The sequence below is a fragment of the Ziziphus jujuba genome, chromosome 2 (assembly GCF_031755915.1).
Source record: "Ziziphus jujuba cultivar Dongzao chromosome 2, ASM3175591v1".
NCBI classification, from domain to species: Eukaryota; Viridiplantae; Streptophyta; class Magnoliopsida; order Rosales; family Rhamnaceae; genus Ziziphus; species Ziziphus jujuba.
In genome coordinates, this window is record NC_083380.1 from 11,527,618 (window position 1) to 11,546,704 (window position 19,087).

Here is a 19,087-nt window from a genome sequence, read left to right on the forward strand (position 1 = left end):
AAAATCCAAGTGTAATTGGTTTCAAGGGAGATAAAATACAAAATATTTTCATCTTTCTACTCTTATTAGAGCAGAGAAATTAGTATTAACATTTTTGTTTTTCTACTAATTAAAATACTCTTATTAGACAGAGAGTAGACTATTAGACTAGCATAATACTTTTATATTTCAAAAACAAAAGCTATAGCTACTTTAAAAAAGTTCTAATTTCCTTATCCTGACCACATGTCTTTTACACGGTATCAATATCATATTTGTTTGTGGTTTTTTATTTATTTTTGGTTTTTTATTTAACTTTTTTAAAAACATGATATATATAATATATGGATTTACTCTGATGAAAAAAGGTGTCCATTTCAAAAACGCCTAATGTGCATCTTTTACAGGTTATGCATGCCAGCAAGTCATTTGCCGACCTCTTTCCAAATGTGAGCACAGATGAGCTGATTTATATTATATATATATATATATATATATATATATAGCGTTTTTATGATGCGATCTGTCAGCATATAGATCTGTATCAAAATTGATATTTTTTTTATAAAGAATATTAATTTTATTGTATACAGTATACATTAAAATCGATAGTTTTTTTTTTAAATATCGATTTTTATTCAGATCCACATATCCGTACTTTGCACCCAGTACCTTTTGGATTATTAGTTAACTAATTTTTATTTGTCGTGGCAGCCAAACTTTTGAGGTAGGTTGGGATTTTGTATTTCTGATTTTTCCATCAGGCTGGTTATTCACACATAGTCAATTACAAAATTTAACTTTCTGTCTTACATGTTCTTCTAGGGAGAAATTTACAGAAAATCTTTGTTTTCTCTCAAAAATAGTTTCATTTTCTCTCTCTGAAATAGTGAAAACCTGTTTCTTGCTTAATGTCCAAAAATAACCTATCACGTAGATGTTGGTCGTAGTTTAATTAGGACATGAGAAGACAAAATAATCGACATTAGACATGGCAATTAAAGAACAACACAAAACTGTGGCCCAATGTTTTTTTACCCTTAAACATGATTATGTTGTTGAGTTTATAATTAGCACATTGAAAAAGCAGGAATCTTTTTTGATGGTTGATGGGTTTTTTATGGTACATAGGTCGGTCTGTTGTAGCCCCAAAAAACATCAAAAACAGTTGCTACAATGCTTTTCTTTTCTCATTTAAAAAAAAAAATGAAAAGGAAAAAAAAAACATATCCAAAAACAGATATATTTCCTAAACCACCACCTTTAAAAAAGTAAAAAGATGTCCTTATTATTCCTCACCTTCTTTGACTTAGCCTTTTTTGATTGTAATGGAAATTGATTCATTAAAATAATAATAATAATAATGGCTGACTAGGATAGCTATATGAACTTTTTTGCAACTTAAACTTTTTTGCGTCAATTATCATTTATAAATTAAAAGCAAGGGTCAGTTTCCAGTTTACACAGACCTTTTCCTTTTAATCTTTTTCTTTTTCTGAGAGATTTTGGTAATCTGCAAGAAACAGCTGAATGTGAATGACTTTTTTTTCCTCAATTCCTTCTCTTTTGGGTTTGAAAACATGGAATCTGGAATTGTAAAACAAGAGTTGCCAATAAGATTAAAACTAAACAAAATTTGGTTGCTATGCTAAACTTAGTGGCTCTGACTCTTGAGTACAGGACCATAATCACTGCTACATAATTTGGCAGATTTAAGTACTATTACACTAAAAATCATTTGTCAAGAACGATAAAAAATAAAATAAAATAAAAAATCTTATATTACAAGCATCCATTTTCTGTAAAAATTGACGGCCATTAGCCAAATTTATTTTCCCAAACAATAAACTTTCAAGTCTTCCTAGAAAAACACACTAAAAAAATGATAAAAGATCTATAAGAAAGAATATTTCTCCCAGCAATTCCTTTCCAATCTTTATGTAGTTACAAGTTTGCAATTCCAGTAATAATGCTTGTATAAACAAACTAAGAATGTTGGTTTTTCCAGTTTCTTGTACATCTTTGTGTATCATCCAAAACTTACTATAATAGATATTGTTGTCCATGAACCTGCTCAAGATATGGATCTACTATACTTCTAAAATATAATCTCTGATCTTTTTTGCTCTTTCTTTCTCCTTCTGTAAAGAATTTCAACAAATTTTTGCTTTGGCCGAACTTCTAGCCCAAGCTACCTCACACATTGATAAGAGAGAGGATACCATGTCGAGAAAAGGTGGTGTTTCAGCTTCATCATCAGAATGAAAATGCCATAGCATGGAATATGCAACAGAGCCACAGATAAGTACCTACAAAATTCCATAGTAAATCCAGAGCAAAGGGATCAACATATTTGTTCAATCTTATCTAATAAGCAACAATGCAAGCCAAAATATATACATACTATGTTATGTAATTTGGAGTTAATCAGTTCCAAATGAATCTAGAGTATTTCAGTTCGTTCCAAAATTTCGTTATCAAGAAAATTTTCGGGATGAAACTTGAAGCAAGATTATTTTTCTAATGCTACTTAGTACTCACCATAATGGAGCATATGGTGATGACAAGTCAAGAAATGGATATGGCCACCTGTTATCAAAAGAAGGAAAAAAAAAAAAAAAGTCACAATTTTTAAGTATATGGATTAACTAGTTCTGTTCTGCAGAAACATGAAAAATGGATGATGGTTTTTACCAGAGTTTCACACAGGTGTGAATTATCCACTGGAAAATTACGTAAATGACGGTCCACAGGAAGAAATATCCAATCCGAAACCAAGGAAATCGCTGAAAAGAAAGAAAAATTTACAACGAAATAAAATGAGTTTTTGTTTATGAGACAGAATTGGAGTTCTTAGTGATATAGATTCAACTTACCAAGCAATTTAAAGCAGTTTCACCAATCAAGAAAACAGCATTGATTGTGTGCATATTTATAATCAGCTGCAATAAAAGGATAAACCATGTTGGTTAGTGCACAGTAATACAAGGACCTCTTCCTAATCTAAATTGAACAGGAAGATGTTGGAGATAGACGAATTAGATACATATAAACTTTTTTTCCTTTTTCATTTCACTTTTGTTTTTCACAATCTTTTGTTTTCTAAATTGAACAGGAAGATGGTGGAGATAGACCAATTAGATACATATAAACTTTTTTCCTTTTTCATTTCACTTTTGTTTTTCACAATCTTTTGTTTTGAGTCATTTCACTTTTGTTTTCACGATCTTTTGTTATAGTAATTTCACTTTTGTTTTTCACAATCTTTTGTTTTGATAAATATAAAGAATATTGAAGATAAACATAAGGAAACGTATGAAACTTACAAAATTTAAGTTGTAATCTTTGATGGTAAGAAATGGAACAATAATGAACCAAAAGACACAGTCTGTGAGGATAACAGCACCTGCATTCATCTGTTTACAATATAAACATGAAAAGTTTCAACAAGCAATAATATGAAAGTTAATAAAACTATTTACTTTGCTCAAATATTAACACACTTTTTTTCACTTATTTACTGAATAAACCATTAAGCCTAGATCTTTCCAGCGAATACTGCTTTAGAAATCAAAAATTGAACTCTGGTGCATGAACAGATTTAAAACATCATAAGCAAAATTGGATACCCAAATGTACCTTGAAAAGATAAAAAAAGAAAAGGGTTACTACTAACAAGTATCTACACAAATCAGGCTGACCCAGATCTTACTCTAAACTCTTTTCATTTGCAGTAGCTGAAAAAAGTAATTCCTTCTCATACGTAAAGATAAAGTTAATGGTTTTGGACACCATACCTGGAAAATTATTTGGAAGACATAACCCCAAAAGCCTGCAGGTTGGCGAGCATGATGTTCTACTACATTGATACCTAAGCTCTTTTCAGTGTTGGAGGTATCAGGAATTTCTCCATGAACGGGAGTCACATAGGAGCCTTGCTCTGTATCTACCTCTACATTATCAACCTTATCACCAGAAGCTTTCTTATGATGTAGGTAACATCCACGCATTGAAAGCAACGACCCAAGCTACAAGCAGAAATTTGGTTCAGCAGTAATTAACAAATTGAAAAAGAAACAGATTCAAACAGTCAGAGAAACATAGAGAGGCAAGAATCAGTTCTTAAATAACAATTAGAGAATGCTCTTTGAAGCTGTAATTACTTACCCCAAAATAGACGGTAACTAATGTAAAAGTCCACCTGCCAAAACACAAAAAACATCACTGCTTAGTAGCTAATAAAATATTTACTGAGATGCATGATTCACATAATCAGCCTGGAAAAAAGAATGAAAAATAAAAAAACAGAACAAAGTTTTATGTTGGAATACATAAGTTGAACTGATTTTTAGTTTACTTCACTCTCAAGCAAGTCCTTAACTTCTTATATTAGACAAAGAAAAGGGCAGGCGTTCATTGGCAGAAAGAGGCTTTCATTGGCAGAAACTAAAAAGTTCAAGATTATAAACTTGTTCTGTTCTCAATGACAATGATATTCAAAACTTTTTGCTCTCTATATATAAACAGTCTGTTTTTTTGTATTAAACCCACAAAATAATAAATCTAATATGAGTAAAAACGTACAGAAAAAGTTCAGTCAGACTTAAATAGGAAGAAGAAGATTATACAAGCAGATCCTTTTGCATAATAAACTACAAATAATCAATTAAATCCCTTTCAAAGCATGATTTATAGATATCCGAAACGCATGAATTATGAGATTGGAGGAAAGAAAGAGAAGGATTGCTTACTGTGTGTAGAAGTAAAATATGCTGCCTCCATCCACAAAAGCTGTGACGATGAGCAGGATCAAAAGCACCACAAAAGCAATCACCCTGAAAGCTAGAAGCCAAGCTGGGTGGATTTCTTTCAAACATGGTCTCCAAGTTTCATCCTCATACAAAACTCCTGGCATATCTCTCTGGATTTCTCGGCCATCGCGTTTTGATTTCCGGAAACCTTCAAATTTCAATACCAAAACTAATGCCAGCGTCATTGAGATTAAGACCCATATGCCACAAACCAAGACCCTCCAGTTCAACCAGTAACTAGAGGCTGTTGTATCTCCGGTCATGATTGGCAACCAAGAATTTTTTGGTGATCCTGTTAAAAAACTCATCCTGTTACTTTTAGTTTCTTCGATTGAATACTCAATATGATCTGGGATAATTGTCAGTTTGTTTCAAATTTATCAAAGGGAAAGTAATATGGATGATGATTCTGAGGAAAAAGAAAAAAAGAATATATTTCAGTTGGAAATGCTTAGCAAACTGATGTAAATGCTTTTCTTGAGGAATACTTGAATGATTTTTGTACATTAGTAGTAGTATGAACAAATTATTAGAATGGAATATTAGGAGCCCGAAAGAATTTAATGAAAAAAAATCTTTGAAAAATGTGAAGTAAAATTTTCTATGAACAAGATTTATCCAGAAAATGATGAAGGAAAAAGTAATTTTTGAAAATTATTGCTTCAGAGATAGGAATATTTGTGACAGAATCTATCCAGTAAAAAACAAAAAATTTTAAGAATAAAGTAAAAGAATAAATTGAAGACAAAGTAAAGCTCAAATGCTCAAACCCAAAAACCAAAAATCAAAATCATTTCACAAATTTTTCAAAAACCTCCGTTTCCCAAAAAATCAGAACAGAGTGCTTTCAAACCAGAGTAATGCCATGAAAAACCACATTTTAAGAGAATGTTAATCAGGAAGTCTCTCGCAAGCTATGGTTTTTCCTCCATCAGCAGAAGATTTAGGTCCAATAAAAAGCTGGAAACACAAAAACCCAACGAAACCCATTTTCTATTCCACCCACGTTTGATGCCTGAGCTAAAAGACCAGGCAAAGATTCCAAACTTTAGGTGGATTTTTTCCACACAGAGAAAGATTTCAAAGAAAAAAAAAAAAAAAACCAACATTTATCATAATATAATCAAAATAAACCAATAAAAAAGGAAAAAAAAAAGAAGCAGCTTAACTCCAAGCAAAGAAAAGTTTTGATACTTACAGTGGAGGAGGAAGAAAATGTAAGATAGGAAGAGGGTTGTGGTGGTGGTGGTGGTGGTGGTGGTGGTGAGAGTGTGAGAATGGAGAAGATGCTTTGCTTGTTTGGCTTTGAGAAGGAGGAGGATAAAAGGGTGGTAGGCTTTGAGCATAAGCTTCTTTTCTTTCTTTGCCTTTGCTCTTCTTTTTTCCTTTTTATCCCAAACCCAAATCAAGATCTTGTAATTTTGTAAATATAAACTATATTAGTATATATATATATATATATATAGTCCTCTCCAGTCTCTATCTTCCATATTTCCATGCAATATATATAAAAATTCCTCATGGGCATTGCATTTGCATGACTTTGTGTCACCTTTTTCTTTTCTTGGGTATAAATAAAACCCAATTTTTTATTTTGTTTACAAGGACATTTTTTTTTATACTTATTGCAAAAAACAGAGAAGACAGAGGGGACAGAAAGAGACAGAACGGAGGAGAGAGAGAGACGAGGAGAGGAACAATTGTGTTTGGATTATATGTTGGAATGCTTGATTTTAAGATGCATTTTTGTGGAGTACAAGAATCATTTTGGTTTTGGTGCTTCATGGCTGCCACCCACTGAAAGAGGAAAGTTAACTGGAAGAAAGAGAGAGATTAATATCCTACATTCATTTCTACATCCTTTTGAGTCTGAAATTTTGATCTGAACCGTTGGATGTAAAATGAGATTAAATTGGTATAACTCAATGATTTTTATGGTGGGACCTTGGGTCTTTTACCAATGAGTTGGACCATCGACATTGTAATGATTTGTTAATTGAGTGGTGATGTGATTAAAAAAACCAAGTGGGACCCATATGGATGTTATTGGTTTTGTAGGTTTGCATGGCTCTCTCTCTCTCTCTTTCTCTCTCTCTCTGGTCGTTTATACAGTATCGTAAAGAGCAATTATTAATATTATTATTATAATTTTTTAGATTTTGGAAAAAGCAAGAGATTGCTGATGTACCGCCTCAAAAAAAAGTGGGACCCACACGGCGTGAAATTGCCTTGACCTGGCTGTGACTTTTTAGACCAGAAAATGGACCAGGGAGGGTATATCCGGTAAATTAAATTCTTCTTGTGTCTGCTTGAATCGCCAAAATGCCTAAGAATGACACGCGTCTTTTGTTTATTGGTGATGATTCAAGTTCATGTGCCTAATGCACGCGATTTAGAGAATACAAACGTGGAAAATAGGACGGTGGAAAGACAACGTTAAAACCACCTATAGTTTCACACACATTATCCAATTTCGACTCCAACGTGGCACAAAAGATGAAGAAAGAGTGTCGCCGACTTCAATTCAATCCAACTTTATGCAACTTTTGTCTAAATTGGGGACCAAGAAACACCCACAAATTTAGAAATTAAAAAAAAAATAGAAAAAGTGAAAAAAAAAAATGAAGTAAAGTAAAAGGGCCAAAATCAAACAAAACAAAACCAAATAAAAAGAAAAAATAGAGAATAAAAAAAAGACCCATTTCTTTTTTAAAAAAAAAAAAAAAAAAGAAGGCAAAATTTATCAAATCCATATTAATTGTTTTTCTTTTTTTTTTTTTTCTTTTTTTTTTTTTGGGGGGATGAAAAAGTTTGAGAGTTGCAGAGTCAGAGAAATTGTGTCCCTCTTTCTCTATCATGTGGAGTGAGAAAACAGGTGTCAAAAGTGTGTTGCTTTGTTTAAGGCTGTTAAGAAACGTGGCAGCCAAGCTAAATTATTCCCTATACGTCACCGTTTTACTTGGGCTGAAAACAACCTTAATTTTCGGGTGTCCTTTTAGTGTTGATGTTTCTGCTTCTTCCTTCTTGGAGATCAAGTAATCCTTAAATTTTTTTTGGGGGGTATATTTCAAAATACTTTTTTCAAAAAAAAAGAAAAAAAGAAATTTGGACTCTAATATGGTTTGGTATTGTAAAAAATATAAAAAGAAAAAAAGAAAATTGGACTCTAATATGGTTTGGTATTGTAAAAAATATATTTTTCAAATTTAAAAAACAAAATAATTTGGAGGAGTTTTTGGCATTTTGAGAGCTAGTCGTGTGAGAATAATTATCATTTAAGAACTCTCAAAATATAATAGAAACCCTCGATGCACGTGCACCAAAGAAATGATAATAATAATTAATTGATTAATAATAAACTTCCTTGCATAATTATATATAGATTTTTAAAACAAAATTATTTTCATTTTTTGTTTTACATAACAAAAATAATAATTGATATTGTCCAATTTTGTTTTTAAAAAAACTATTTTATGAGAATAATATATATTAAAATATAGTGCAAATATCTTATCATTCTTTTCCCGTGCTTAATATGGATGATTGTCCTATACGAAACAAGAATCTAGAAATCAGTTGCGGTGAACAAAAAGCATGTACCATTGACTAAAAATGATAATAAAAGCATGAACCACCCAAAAGGTATTGTGAGGTCCCTAGAAAAGGAAAAAGAAATCCTTGCATATTAATATACATAAAAATATTCTATTCTCATTTTTATGCAGTATAAAGTTCAAAACAAACAAAATCCCAATTCCATAAAAATTGTAATGTATTAGAACTTTTAATTGCTAAAATAAAAAAAATACCCATTTTCAAAAGCAATTGAGATGTATCAAAATGTAAGTTAGACGTGTCAGCTGAAAAAAAAAAATACTATTTACATTTGGTAAATAGTTAAAAGCTATATGTATTATATCAAGCTTACACGAACTAATGATTTTAGCATAATAAGTTATTTCAATATGGATTCGTTGGATAATTTTGAATATCCCTCTTTGAATTCATTGCATGCAAAAATGCAATTAACATGGACATCGTAGGAAATTATTAATAGCTTCCACATTTTACATATATTTTCAAAACAAACATCTTAATCACCATGTATAAATAGTGTAATTAGTTATCAAAAACATAATCATTATCGAATGACGGGTTTGTAATAATAGTTTCAAGCTGAAGAAATACTACTAGATAAATTCATTCGCTATCCAATATTCAAGTCCCACATATATTTATAAATTTATACAAATTAGCACATACACATACATACATATCTACACACATATATTAAGAGAGAGAGAGGATAGAGAGTCACCTTTCATATTGATTGAAAACAGCATGACTATGGCAATGAAAACTTAAAGCTTTTATTCAGGGAAAGACAGTGAGAGTAGTGCTGGAAAGCCAAAAGATGTTTAGTTTGGTTTGTGAAGAGAAATGGTCAAAAAAGTGGTAAATGGGGGAATATATATGTTTTAGAAGAAGGGCCACTTTGATTTTAGCAGGGAATTATATAGTCTGCTTCCGTGTTTTGGGCAGTGGAATTAGCAGAGAGGAAACGTTAATATCATGAGGAAGAAGTGGTGGGAGAAGGGTGGGGAGCATGATTTTGAAATGTATGGAAAATATACTCTATATGTATATATAAGAAAACAAACAAAATATATGAGACTTCCAGGCACTCCACTATGTCATTTTCTTTTCTTATACTTATTGTCCTTTTTTTTTAATCTTTTAATTGTTAACCAACAAATTCTTACCACATATAAATGCAAGTTTGCCATACAATATATTACAAAAAAATATTAATTTAGGGGTTTTGGAATCTAGGAGGGACAATTATAAAGTATCTTTATCTTTAGTCTTTAAAATTTTTAAAGAAAATAATAAATATTATATCAAAATTAGAATAAAATGTACATGCATATCTTCTCTATGAAAAAAGTAAAGGGGAAAAAGAAATATAAAGGATTTTTCAGTTTTTATCTTTCTTCTCTGTTTTCTGATTTATGGATCAAATTCCAATCAAAGAATTAGGAAAAGAAAAGAAAAAGGAATTAATTAAAAATATATATATATTTATATATCAAGTTGTTGTGCATCCTAGTCCTAGCAATTATAATACAGTTTTTAGTTTAAAATTTTAATTCCAGTAACGAACCAACCTCTCATAACACAATTTAAACTGTGATTGTTGATTCCATAAATTTGGGAAGGTCAAACAATCCATATGCAGCCTTTCAATTCATAATTCATATTCAAGATTCCATTTCATAATTCACAAAAATTTTAATGAAAAAAATATTGTATTATATATATATATATACATATAATTTCATGCCCCATCTTAGGGTTTACTCACCAAGGTGATAGAGACTTCTCCATTACATGGGCATCACCAAAAGCCAAAATACAGTAATTCGATGTGAAAAGTTTAAATTTAATTCTAGCTAAACCTATTGAACAAACATTTAACAGTAGATGTGCTATAACATTTGATTTGATTTGATTTTTTAATTTTACCATATTAAAGACAGATTAAATTTTGAAACTATTGATAGAAAGAGAATCTCTGTTCACATTTCCATCATTTCATTAGAATATTTACAAGAGGGTTGTCAAATTAGGAGTTGAGGGTTGTCAAATTAGGAGTTGATCACATCATGGAATCATGCAAGGTATTTTGAAGAAGCATATCAAATGAAGTGAGCGCAAAACTAAGAGGAAAAATCAGAAGATTGAGAAGAGAAACTAATGAATCAAAGAAAAATTAATGCATAGAGATAAACCATTAGTCATTGTTTTTTAGAACAATAATTTCAAATTTGAATCTTTGTACCATAGAATTAAAATAATAAAATAAACAAATTACTATTATCCAAAATAAAAAATAAATAAAAAAATTGGGGGAAGCCCACAAATCTCTCATCTCATCGAGAAGTTGGTTAGAGGTACTTTCAACATAATTCATTATTATTTATTATCATTTATTTATTCCTAATTATTTTTCTGTGAACAAATAAAATTGATTATTATTCACCGTAGACAAACATATGTATAGAATTCATTCAAAACCTTAAAGAAAGCTATACAATATTCACCTTTACACGTTGACCATTCTAATTTACCACAAATTATCAAAATCATCTTCTAATGGGTTTGTTAGAAGCATAAGGAAGAAGTTTCAAGAAGCCGCAACACAAGGTATAAACCTTTTTCACTTGCACTCCAGAAAAATGTTTTTTAATGCTTGAAAGGTGTATCCTCTGGATTCTGGAATGCTATTGCTATATACTCTATGTGATTAAAGCCAAAAATAAGTGGTGATGTCTGCCTGATATACGTTCATTGTTAACTTCTATACTGCATCAAAGTGCAAACCATTGTTTGTGGTATAAATTCTATATACTGTTTTGTGATTCATCAGGATTTTTGTTTCCCTTATCAACAAATCTTCCTCAAGTCTCTTCCACAATTTCTTTGTCTGCTCTGATTATGAAGTGAAATAGTTACATTGTTTTAAGATATGAATAGCACAGAGAAATGAATGCAGGAAATACATACAGTCCGATTTTGATATGCAGCTGTGGTATTATTACAAAGCTGCAAGTACCTGCTTGCTTGAACCAGCATAAGTTCTGTAGACATGAATTAATTATAATATAATTCTTCAGTAAGAACATACGTATTCTAGATGATATGATCATATAACTTTTCTTATTCTACAATCTTAAGCTGCGCTAGGACAAGGTAATCTTGCTGGGAAGATAGACAACATGATCTTGGGTTGATATAAACCTGATGTACAACGACTGTCAAGTTTGGCAGCCTAATAAGTGAAGATGGAGAAAAGCCTGCTGCCAAACACACTTTTATATATATGTGAATCACGTTCCCTAACTTTCTCACGGCTAGTCACTAATAATTTATGACTCAAGTTGCTTGCTGGCTGACAAATAGGACAGGTAAGAAGTGAAACCGATTGAAAGAGGTCAATGGACAAAGACAAGACAGTAGTATCACCTAGTTTTTTTTTTTTTTTTTTTTTTTTTATTAGCAAATAATAGTATTTACACTTTGTAAATAATTTCTTTTGCTCAAAAAATAATAATAATAAAACTATTTACATTTTGTAAATAATTCTTTTACTTAGAAAAAAACTACTTACATTTTGTAAATAATCTTTTTGCAAAAAAAATAAAATAAAATACTTACATTTTGTAAATACTTAATAGCTATATGTAGAAATAAAACTTACATGAACTAAATGATTTTAGCACAATAAATTTCAATATGGCATTGTCGAATAATTTCAAGAGAGAAAAGAACAAAACTCTCCGATCTTACCATTCTATCATTTGGAGAAGCTTAATGGGCTTATGCCGATGAGTATTCAAAACTAGTCCAAGGAAGTAGAACTGGCTGTTCACCAATTCCCCTGTAATGAGGGGGAAAAAATAAAAATAAATAAATAAATAAATAAGAACATGAATTGATTGGAAGAAAAGAAAATTCCGATCCACATGAACCAAGAGAATGGTAGAATATAAGATATCCTAAAGACAGTGGGAATAGTGGTGGGAAGCCAAAAGTGGTTTAGTTTGGCTTTGTGAAGAGAAATGAGTCAAGTACTAGTGGGGGAACCACATATTCTCAGAAGGTCCATTTTAGAGGGAATTAGTTAGTTTGCTTCCAGATGCTTTGGAAAGTGGAATCCGCAGAGAGGAAACGTAAATATCAAGAGGAAGAAGTGCTACTGGTGGAGGAGCGTGATTTGAAATTTATGGAAAATATACTCTCTCATACAAAATATATCAGACTTCCAGGTAGGGGTGGGCATGGATTGGATTGGTTCGGTTTTGGACCGAAATACAATCTAATCCATACATATCGGTTTTTCTAATTTACAATCTAAACCAAACCATTGAAGCATTAAATCCAAACCAAACCAAACCATTTATGATCGGTTTGGTTTAGATTGGTTGATCGGTTTGAAACTTACTAATTTATAAATATATAATACAAATAAAAAAAATTTTAAATATAAAATATAAATAATAAATTATAATTATCCAAATATAAAATACAATTAGAATAATAAAACATAGTCTTCAATGAAAAATAAAGAAGAAAATGTAGCAAATGATACACATCATGCACTTATTAAATAGCAAACATTAATGTCATCATCTCACTCCTATAAAATCAAATTAAAATTGTTAGAACAAATAATGTAAAATAATATATTCGTCAAAATTCATTCCCTCAAGAATCAATGCATAATTCTTTTTTTTTTTTTTAACCTTAAAACTTTGGTAAATCATAAATCAATCAACGTTGACAGGTTCACTAATTTTAGTTGATTCTATAAGCTCTACAAAGATCAAAACAATAAAATTAGCAATAAATTATATTTAAACATTTATATATATATATATATGTAAGTAACAATCGGATACAATATATGTATATATATATATGATGGGGATGTAAAAAATATATATATATATATATATTATGGTGATGGTGATGGATTGGTAGTGGATGGCAATAAAGGTAAATGTTTAGTTTAGGATTATAACTTACAATTTGATTTGGGATATGGGAATGTAAAAGAAAAAAAAAATATATATATATATATATATATTAAAAATCAATATATAAAAATGGGAAAAAAAATTAAAAATTAATATATAAAAATGAAAAAAATATTCTAAAATTAACATATAAAATGAAAAAAATAAAAAATATATAATTTTTTAGTTATATAATATATTATTTGGATTGGATTGGATTTATATTTCTAATCCATAACCAATCCAATCCATACAGTTTATATTATTTTGAACCCAATCCAATTCAATTGATGTAAAAATCCAATCCAAACCGTTAAAAATGGATTGGATTGGACGGGTTGAACGGGTTGGATTGGATTTTGTCCACCCCTACTTCCAGGCACTCCACTATGTACTGTATTTCTTTTCTTTTCTTTTCTTTTCTTTTTTTTTTTGTTTTTTTTTTTATTGATAGTCCTTTTTTTTTTTTTTTTTTTTTGGTTCCCCTTGTTAATCAACAACAAATTGTTACCAAATATATATATGCAAGTTTTCCATAGAATCCATACGGTATATTGAAAAAAAAGAAAAAAAAAAAAGTTTTGGAGATTGGAATATCTTGAAGGGACATTAATTAAATTTTTTCTTCTGTTTTTCTGATTTTCTTTGGTCGGACCAAATTTCAAACAAAAAATTCGGAAAAACAAATGAATTAATTAAATATATCAAGTCTTGTGCATTCTAGAAGTTATAATATAGTTTTTAGTTTAAAATTCTAATTCAAGTAATTAACCTTTCATTACATAAATTAAACTGTGATTGTTGATGCCAGAAGTGGAACTTGTTTAGAGTCAACCCCATTCAATTTATAATTCATATACAAGATTCCATTTCATAATTATTAAAAAAAATAAAATAAAATAAGGGAATATTCTAATTATATATTTTCATGCCCCATCTTGAGGTCTACTCACCATGGTGATAGCTAGAGACTTCTCCATTGCATGAAACTTACCATAAGCCAAAATAGAGTAACTCAATATGAACAGTTGTAAGTTTTATTTTAGCCAAAGCTATCGGACAAACATTTTTAGCAATAGATGTGCTACATATAATTTGATTAAATTTTATAATTTTTACTAAAAGACACTTTAGCATTTTGAAATTATTGATAAATAGAGAATCTTTGTTCACATTCTCAACATTTGATCAGAATATTTACAAGAGGGTTTTGAATTTAGGAGGCGATCACATCATGGAACCATGCAAGGCATTTTGAAGAAGCATATCAAATGGAATGAAAACAAATCAAAGTGGAAAAATCAGATTGAGAAGAGAAACTTAAGAATCAAAGAAAAATTAATGAAAAGAATAAATGCATTACCCACCAAATACGCAAAACGGACACTAATCTCATCCAGAGTTGGGTAGCGATATTTTCAACATATTTTTTATTATTTATTATTGAATTCAGTTATTCTTATTTATTTTGCTATGAACAAATGAAATTGATAATTATTCACCACTTCAAACATACGAATAGAATTCATTCAAAACTTTCAAGAAAGCTATACAATATTCACCTTTACATATTGACCAATCTATTGAGTTTGCCACATACAGAATCAGAACTATTTTTCTATTTTCAACAAACAATTTGACATGAACAACTAATTAATTCTACAAGCAAATTTTATTTTTTTCCTTCAATAGATGCTATGGATGAGATTCCTCACGCTTTCTAAAGGAAATGATTCCTTTCACTTCTCAAGATTAATGCTGTCATCTCCTAGTATAGATAAAGAAAATGGAGCAATAGCTACATGAAAAGATTGTGAACCTACCTTATCGATGTGCTTCATCTCAAAGTCACCTTCCTGAAATAAAATAAATAAATACCAACTATAATGAACATAGATTGCTTCAAAATATTAAACAACAAGATGTTACAAAACGTGATGACTTGATGGATATCTCAATAATGTCTCAAAGATTTTAGCAATAAAAACACTACTTTGCATTTGGGGCCAAAATGTAGTTAATAGGTTTATTATTAGCAATTTTAAAATTCCTCCTATAAAAATGCAAAGTATTGTTCTTTTTTCTTTCTTTTTTTTTTTTTTTTTTCGTTTAATGACTATAGTTAATTTATCAAAGTCAACTTGATGATGGTGGAAACCACTGTAATAATTTCGTTTCACTATTATTTAACCAACAACATGAAATAAGACTTGGAAAATTTTCAAGAGGGAAAAGAACAAAACTCTCCATTCTTACCATTCTACCATTTGGAGTGCTTAATGGGCATGCCGATGAGTATTCAAAACTAGTCCTAGGAAGTAGAACTGGCTGTTCACCAATAACACCAACTCCCCTGTAATGAGGAATAGAAAAAAGAACATGGTTTGATTGGAAGGAATGAAAATTCCACATGAACCAAGAGAATAATAGAACATAAGATATCCAGAATGACTAAGACATAACAGATGGAATCAAGAACAAAAAGTGGCTTACCAAACATTCTCACTTTTTCCATTGGCATCAGTAATAATCCAATGCCTCCTAAGAAGTTGAACAGGACGGTCCGAATCATTGCTAATTCTTATTCTATAAGCAAAAAAGTATTGTCCCTTTGAAGGCTGACTTCGTCCCTCTATGTACACACTCCTTACTTGAACCCTGATCCCCTACAAAATCAAACATTTTACAGATATCAGTATTATCGAGACATTGGAAATGGAACCAATTTAAAGTGCAAACAGAAGCTGTATGAACCTATTATAGGAAATAGCGCTTAGATCTCATATAAAAGTGCCACACAAATATCAGTATAAAATTTTAAGTCTCTGTCTTACCAAGGTTGTTGCATCACTAGAGCATTTCAAGAGAGAATTGGGTGCAATTTCCTGTAGTTCATCACGATACTTTGCCGCATCCTGATAAGATCATATTTAGTAAAGGAAATAGTTTTGGGACAAAACACTCAGCATTATAAACACATCCAATGACTAAGAACTTCATTGCAGTTGCAGGAACAGTTTGCAGGAACAGTTTTTAAGTAATAACGTTCCTCAGCTTTATAACACCACACCATTAATTTTCATATCATCTTCTTAACAATACAGACCTCCTGGTAAGTCAGTGACAGGGATGAAAAAGAACAGAATTTTACAATGAATCTGCAATTGATGATGTAATTGAAGATGTTTCTAACAGAATCTTAGCTCAAACAGGTCACATTCATCAATTACTCAAACGGTTAGACAGTCATGAACCAAAAGGACAGAGATTATGCTCCACCCAATCATTTTTCTCGGTATGCCAAGCCCAAAACTATAATACCGACATTTTACCCATTAAATTCCTACAGTAGCATGGGAACAGAGATTCCTTTATTACTTTTCTTCCAGAAGAGGAGAGATGAAAAACAAAATTTAGAAGTGCGAGGTCTCACACAGTAACAATTGAATAATTGACATACCTAGCAATTTACAAACTTAAAAATACGAAAAGAGAACAGCACAACCAAAGCACCAGAAAATGTTCCGCAAGCGCTAAGCTATATATAAAAGTAACGAATATAGTGGATAATAGAAAATTATTATATGAAAATAATTGCGCTATGAAAAACCCAAATGCCAAAATTATCACCTATAAGTAACTTGAAACTAGAACTTTCATTTTGGCATAAAAAAATTTGGGTTTGTTTTTTTTTTTTTTTCCCTTAGATTACTGATAAAAGAATAAGATTGGAAAGTCGGAAAATCGTAGGGAAAATTTGCAAAGTAAAATCTACCTTAAACCTCTCATCAGCAATTGCCTCCTTCATCAACCTACGTAGCCGCAAAACCGGTTCTTCCTCTTCGAATAATTTCAACGAGTCCCTTATCCTCGCAGCCTCTTCATAGTCCTAAAAGCAAAAACAAAAGCTAGAACATGATTTCCCCTGAAAAAAAACCTGGTAATTAAAAGATAAATAAATTCTCAAATACATCCCAAAAAAAAAATAAAAAATAACGTTCAGAAAATAAATAAAAAAATAACCAACGACCTCAGATTTCGCGGCGACCTCCATTTGCTGCTTCAACAAAGCATAGGTTTGGCTCCGAGTCAGAAACGAACTCGGATTCTGGCTCGGAGTGGAACTCGAACTCTGACTTCTACCTCCACCATTACTATTCCTCCCCGAAGCACAAGCTACCACAATTCTACAATCCTTGCCACTCAAATCCCTCAAACCAAACCCGACTCTTCTCCTCGACCCGAACTCCGAATCCGCTGCCCCGTTCACGCCTCTCTTATCTGCCGCCGCCGAATTGTTGAAACCGGTAAAAATTCTGAGACTCAAAGAATGCATTTTTTTTTTTTTCTTTTTTTCTCACTTTCCTTCGAAAACTAATTTTCCGGGAAAATTTCTTAACAACGATTTAAAGAAAAGGATTTCTTTAATCTGAAACCAAAAACATGAGGGAATTTAGAGTTTTTTTTTTTTTTTTTTTTTTTTTGTGTGCGCGCGCGCGGTAAAGTGGAAGAAATAGCTCGCACGTGTTTTTCGGGATTAAACTATAAATACCATATATATATTTTTATCTTTATTTATATTTTAAATTGACCATTATCTGCATTTTTGAGCGTGAAGTTACTGAAATAGCCGTAGGATTGGAAGAAATTGTGGAAGGAAGTGGAGGGTATTTTTGGGATAATAAGAAATATTATGGATTTTTTTAGCTCCACTATTTATGGAGGACTCAATCTGAGGCTCACCCAATTACCGGCTGTTGTCGGATTAATGGAAGCTAAAATTACACGCGTCGCGTTGTAGATAACCTTAAATTAAAAATCTTTTTTTTTTCAAATATTTTTGGATAAAAATCTTGTGAATTTTTGTGTAATGTAAGATTCGGTAACAAGCTCTATGCATTTACCAGCTGAATAGTTTCTTAACATTTTCATATTCATGCTCTTAGCGGAAAAAAAAAAAAACATTTTCATATTCATGCAATTAATAATTCAGAAAACAAACTCAATATGATTTAACAAAACTAGTAAAATTTTATATTGTGAAGTAAAAAATAATTTTATTTGCCAAAAAAGTAAGAAATAAACATATATATATATGTATGTAGGTTGGAATCATGAATTTTCAAATATCTCATATCCATACATAGAAAAGCTCTTCCTACCAAACTCTATAGAATACAATATTCGTATTTATAGATTATTTTAAATTTAACAAGTTACTTAAGTAGAGTAATGTAGAGGAGAAAAAAATGATGAACATTTTATTGCCATAAAGAAGATAAAAAAAAATATAGATGACCCAAGAAAAATAAGAATGATAATAAGAAACATTTCGTACTTAGCTATAAAATTTGATATGTTTATATTTTGATTTAGTGTAGGGTTAATTACATAAAATGTTATCGTACTTTAGGAGTGCTAAAATGATTTTTGCATTTTTTTTGAAGCAATATCACCCTACACTTTATTGACAAAATGTCAAATAATTCATTTTGTTTCAATTTTCTTTGAAAAATCAAGATTAACGTGTTAAAATCTTAAATGAGCTGTGATTGGTAGGTCGGTATCTGAAAATTTTTAAAACATTGCAAAAAAGTAAAATGAAATACAGAACATATTTAATTAGCATTTCGTGCATTGAATTTTCTATAGATACTTAGATTAAGACATATTGTACTTTAAAAAAAGAAAAAAAGAAAAAAGAAAAGGTGACAAAAG

The 19,087-nt window shown here is 30.5% G+C and overlaps 2 protein-coding genes across 3 annotated transcripts; both read right to left on the reverse strand.

Moving 5' to 3' along the window:
• Positions 1-1,854: 1,854 nt before the first annotated feature.
• Positions 1,855-9,275, reverse strand: LOC107408297 (uncharacterized). Of its 2 annotated transcripts, none has more exons than XM_048473144.2 (9): positions 9,109-9,275; positions 4,731-5,082; positions 4,147-4,180; positions 3,777-4,007; positions 3,306-3,395; positions 2,856-2,921; positions 2,674-2,765; positions 2,521-2,568; positions 1,855-2,288 (listed from the first exon to the last, which is right to left on the reverse strand). In XM_048473144.2, exons 1-9 carry the CDS (start codon positions 9,131-9,133, stop codon positions 2,171-2,173), a joined length of 1,056 nt encoding a protein of 351 aa, XP_048329101.1. In that variant the 5' UTR covers positions 9,134-9,275; the 3' UTR covers positions 1,855-2,170. The 2 variants fall into 2 exon arrangements, with proteins under 2 accessions (XP_048329101.1, XP_048329102.1); XM_048473145.2 differs by lacking the exon at positions 9,109-9,275 and adding an exon at positions 5,989-6,342.
• Positions 9,276-14,863: 5,588 nt separating this feature from the next.
• LOC107418365 (uncharacterized) lies at positions 14,864-17,871 on the reverse strand. The gene is made up of 6 exons (XM_048473148.2): positions 17,400-17,871; positions 17,145-17,258; positions 16,204-16,284; positions 15,863-16,035; positions 15,626-15,722; positions 14,864-15,225 (listed from the first exon to the last, which is right to left on the reverse strand). The coding sequence occupies exons 1-6, from the start codon at positions 17,703-17,705 to the stop codon at positions 15,109-15,111; spliced, it is 888 nt and encodes a 295-aa protein (XP_048329105.1). The 5' UTR covers positions 17,706-17,871; the 3' UTR covers positions 14,864-15,108.
• Positions 17,872-19,087: the final 1,216 nt, after the last annotated feature.

Coding starts and splice junctions, on each gene's coding strand:
- LOC107408297 (XM_048473144.2), bottom strand. CDS start 9,133: ATGCTGTTTTCAATCAATATGAAAG. Junction 4,181..4,730: donor ATATTTTACTTCTACACACA/GTAAGCAATCCT, acceptor GTGTTTTGGCAG/GTGGACTTTTACATTAGTTA. Junction 4,008..4,146: donor TAGTTACCGTCTATTTTGGG/GTAAGTAATTAC, acceptor TTCTGCTTGTAG/CTTGGGTCGTTGCTTTCAAT.
- LOC107418365 (XM_048473148.2), bottom strand. CDS start 17,705: ATGCATTCTTTGAGTCTCAGAATTTTTACCGGTTTCAACAATTCGGCG. Junction 16,285..17,144: donor TTGCTGATGAGAGGTTTAAG/GTAGATTTTACT, acceptor TGATCTTATCAG/GATGCGGCAAAGTATCGTGA. Junction 16,036..16,203: donor CTAGTGATGCAACAACCTTG/GTAAGACAGAGA, acceptor TTGATTTTGTAG/GGGATCAGGGTTCAAGTAAG.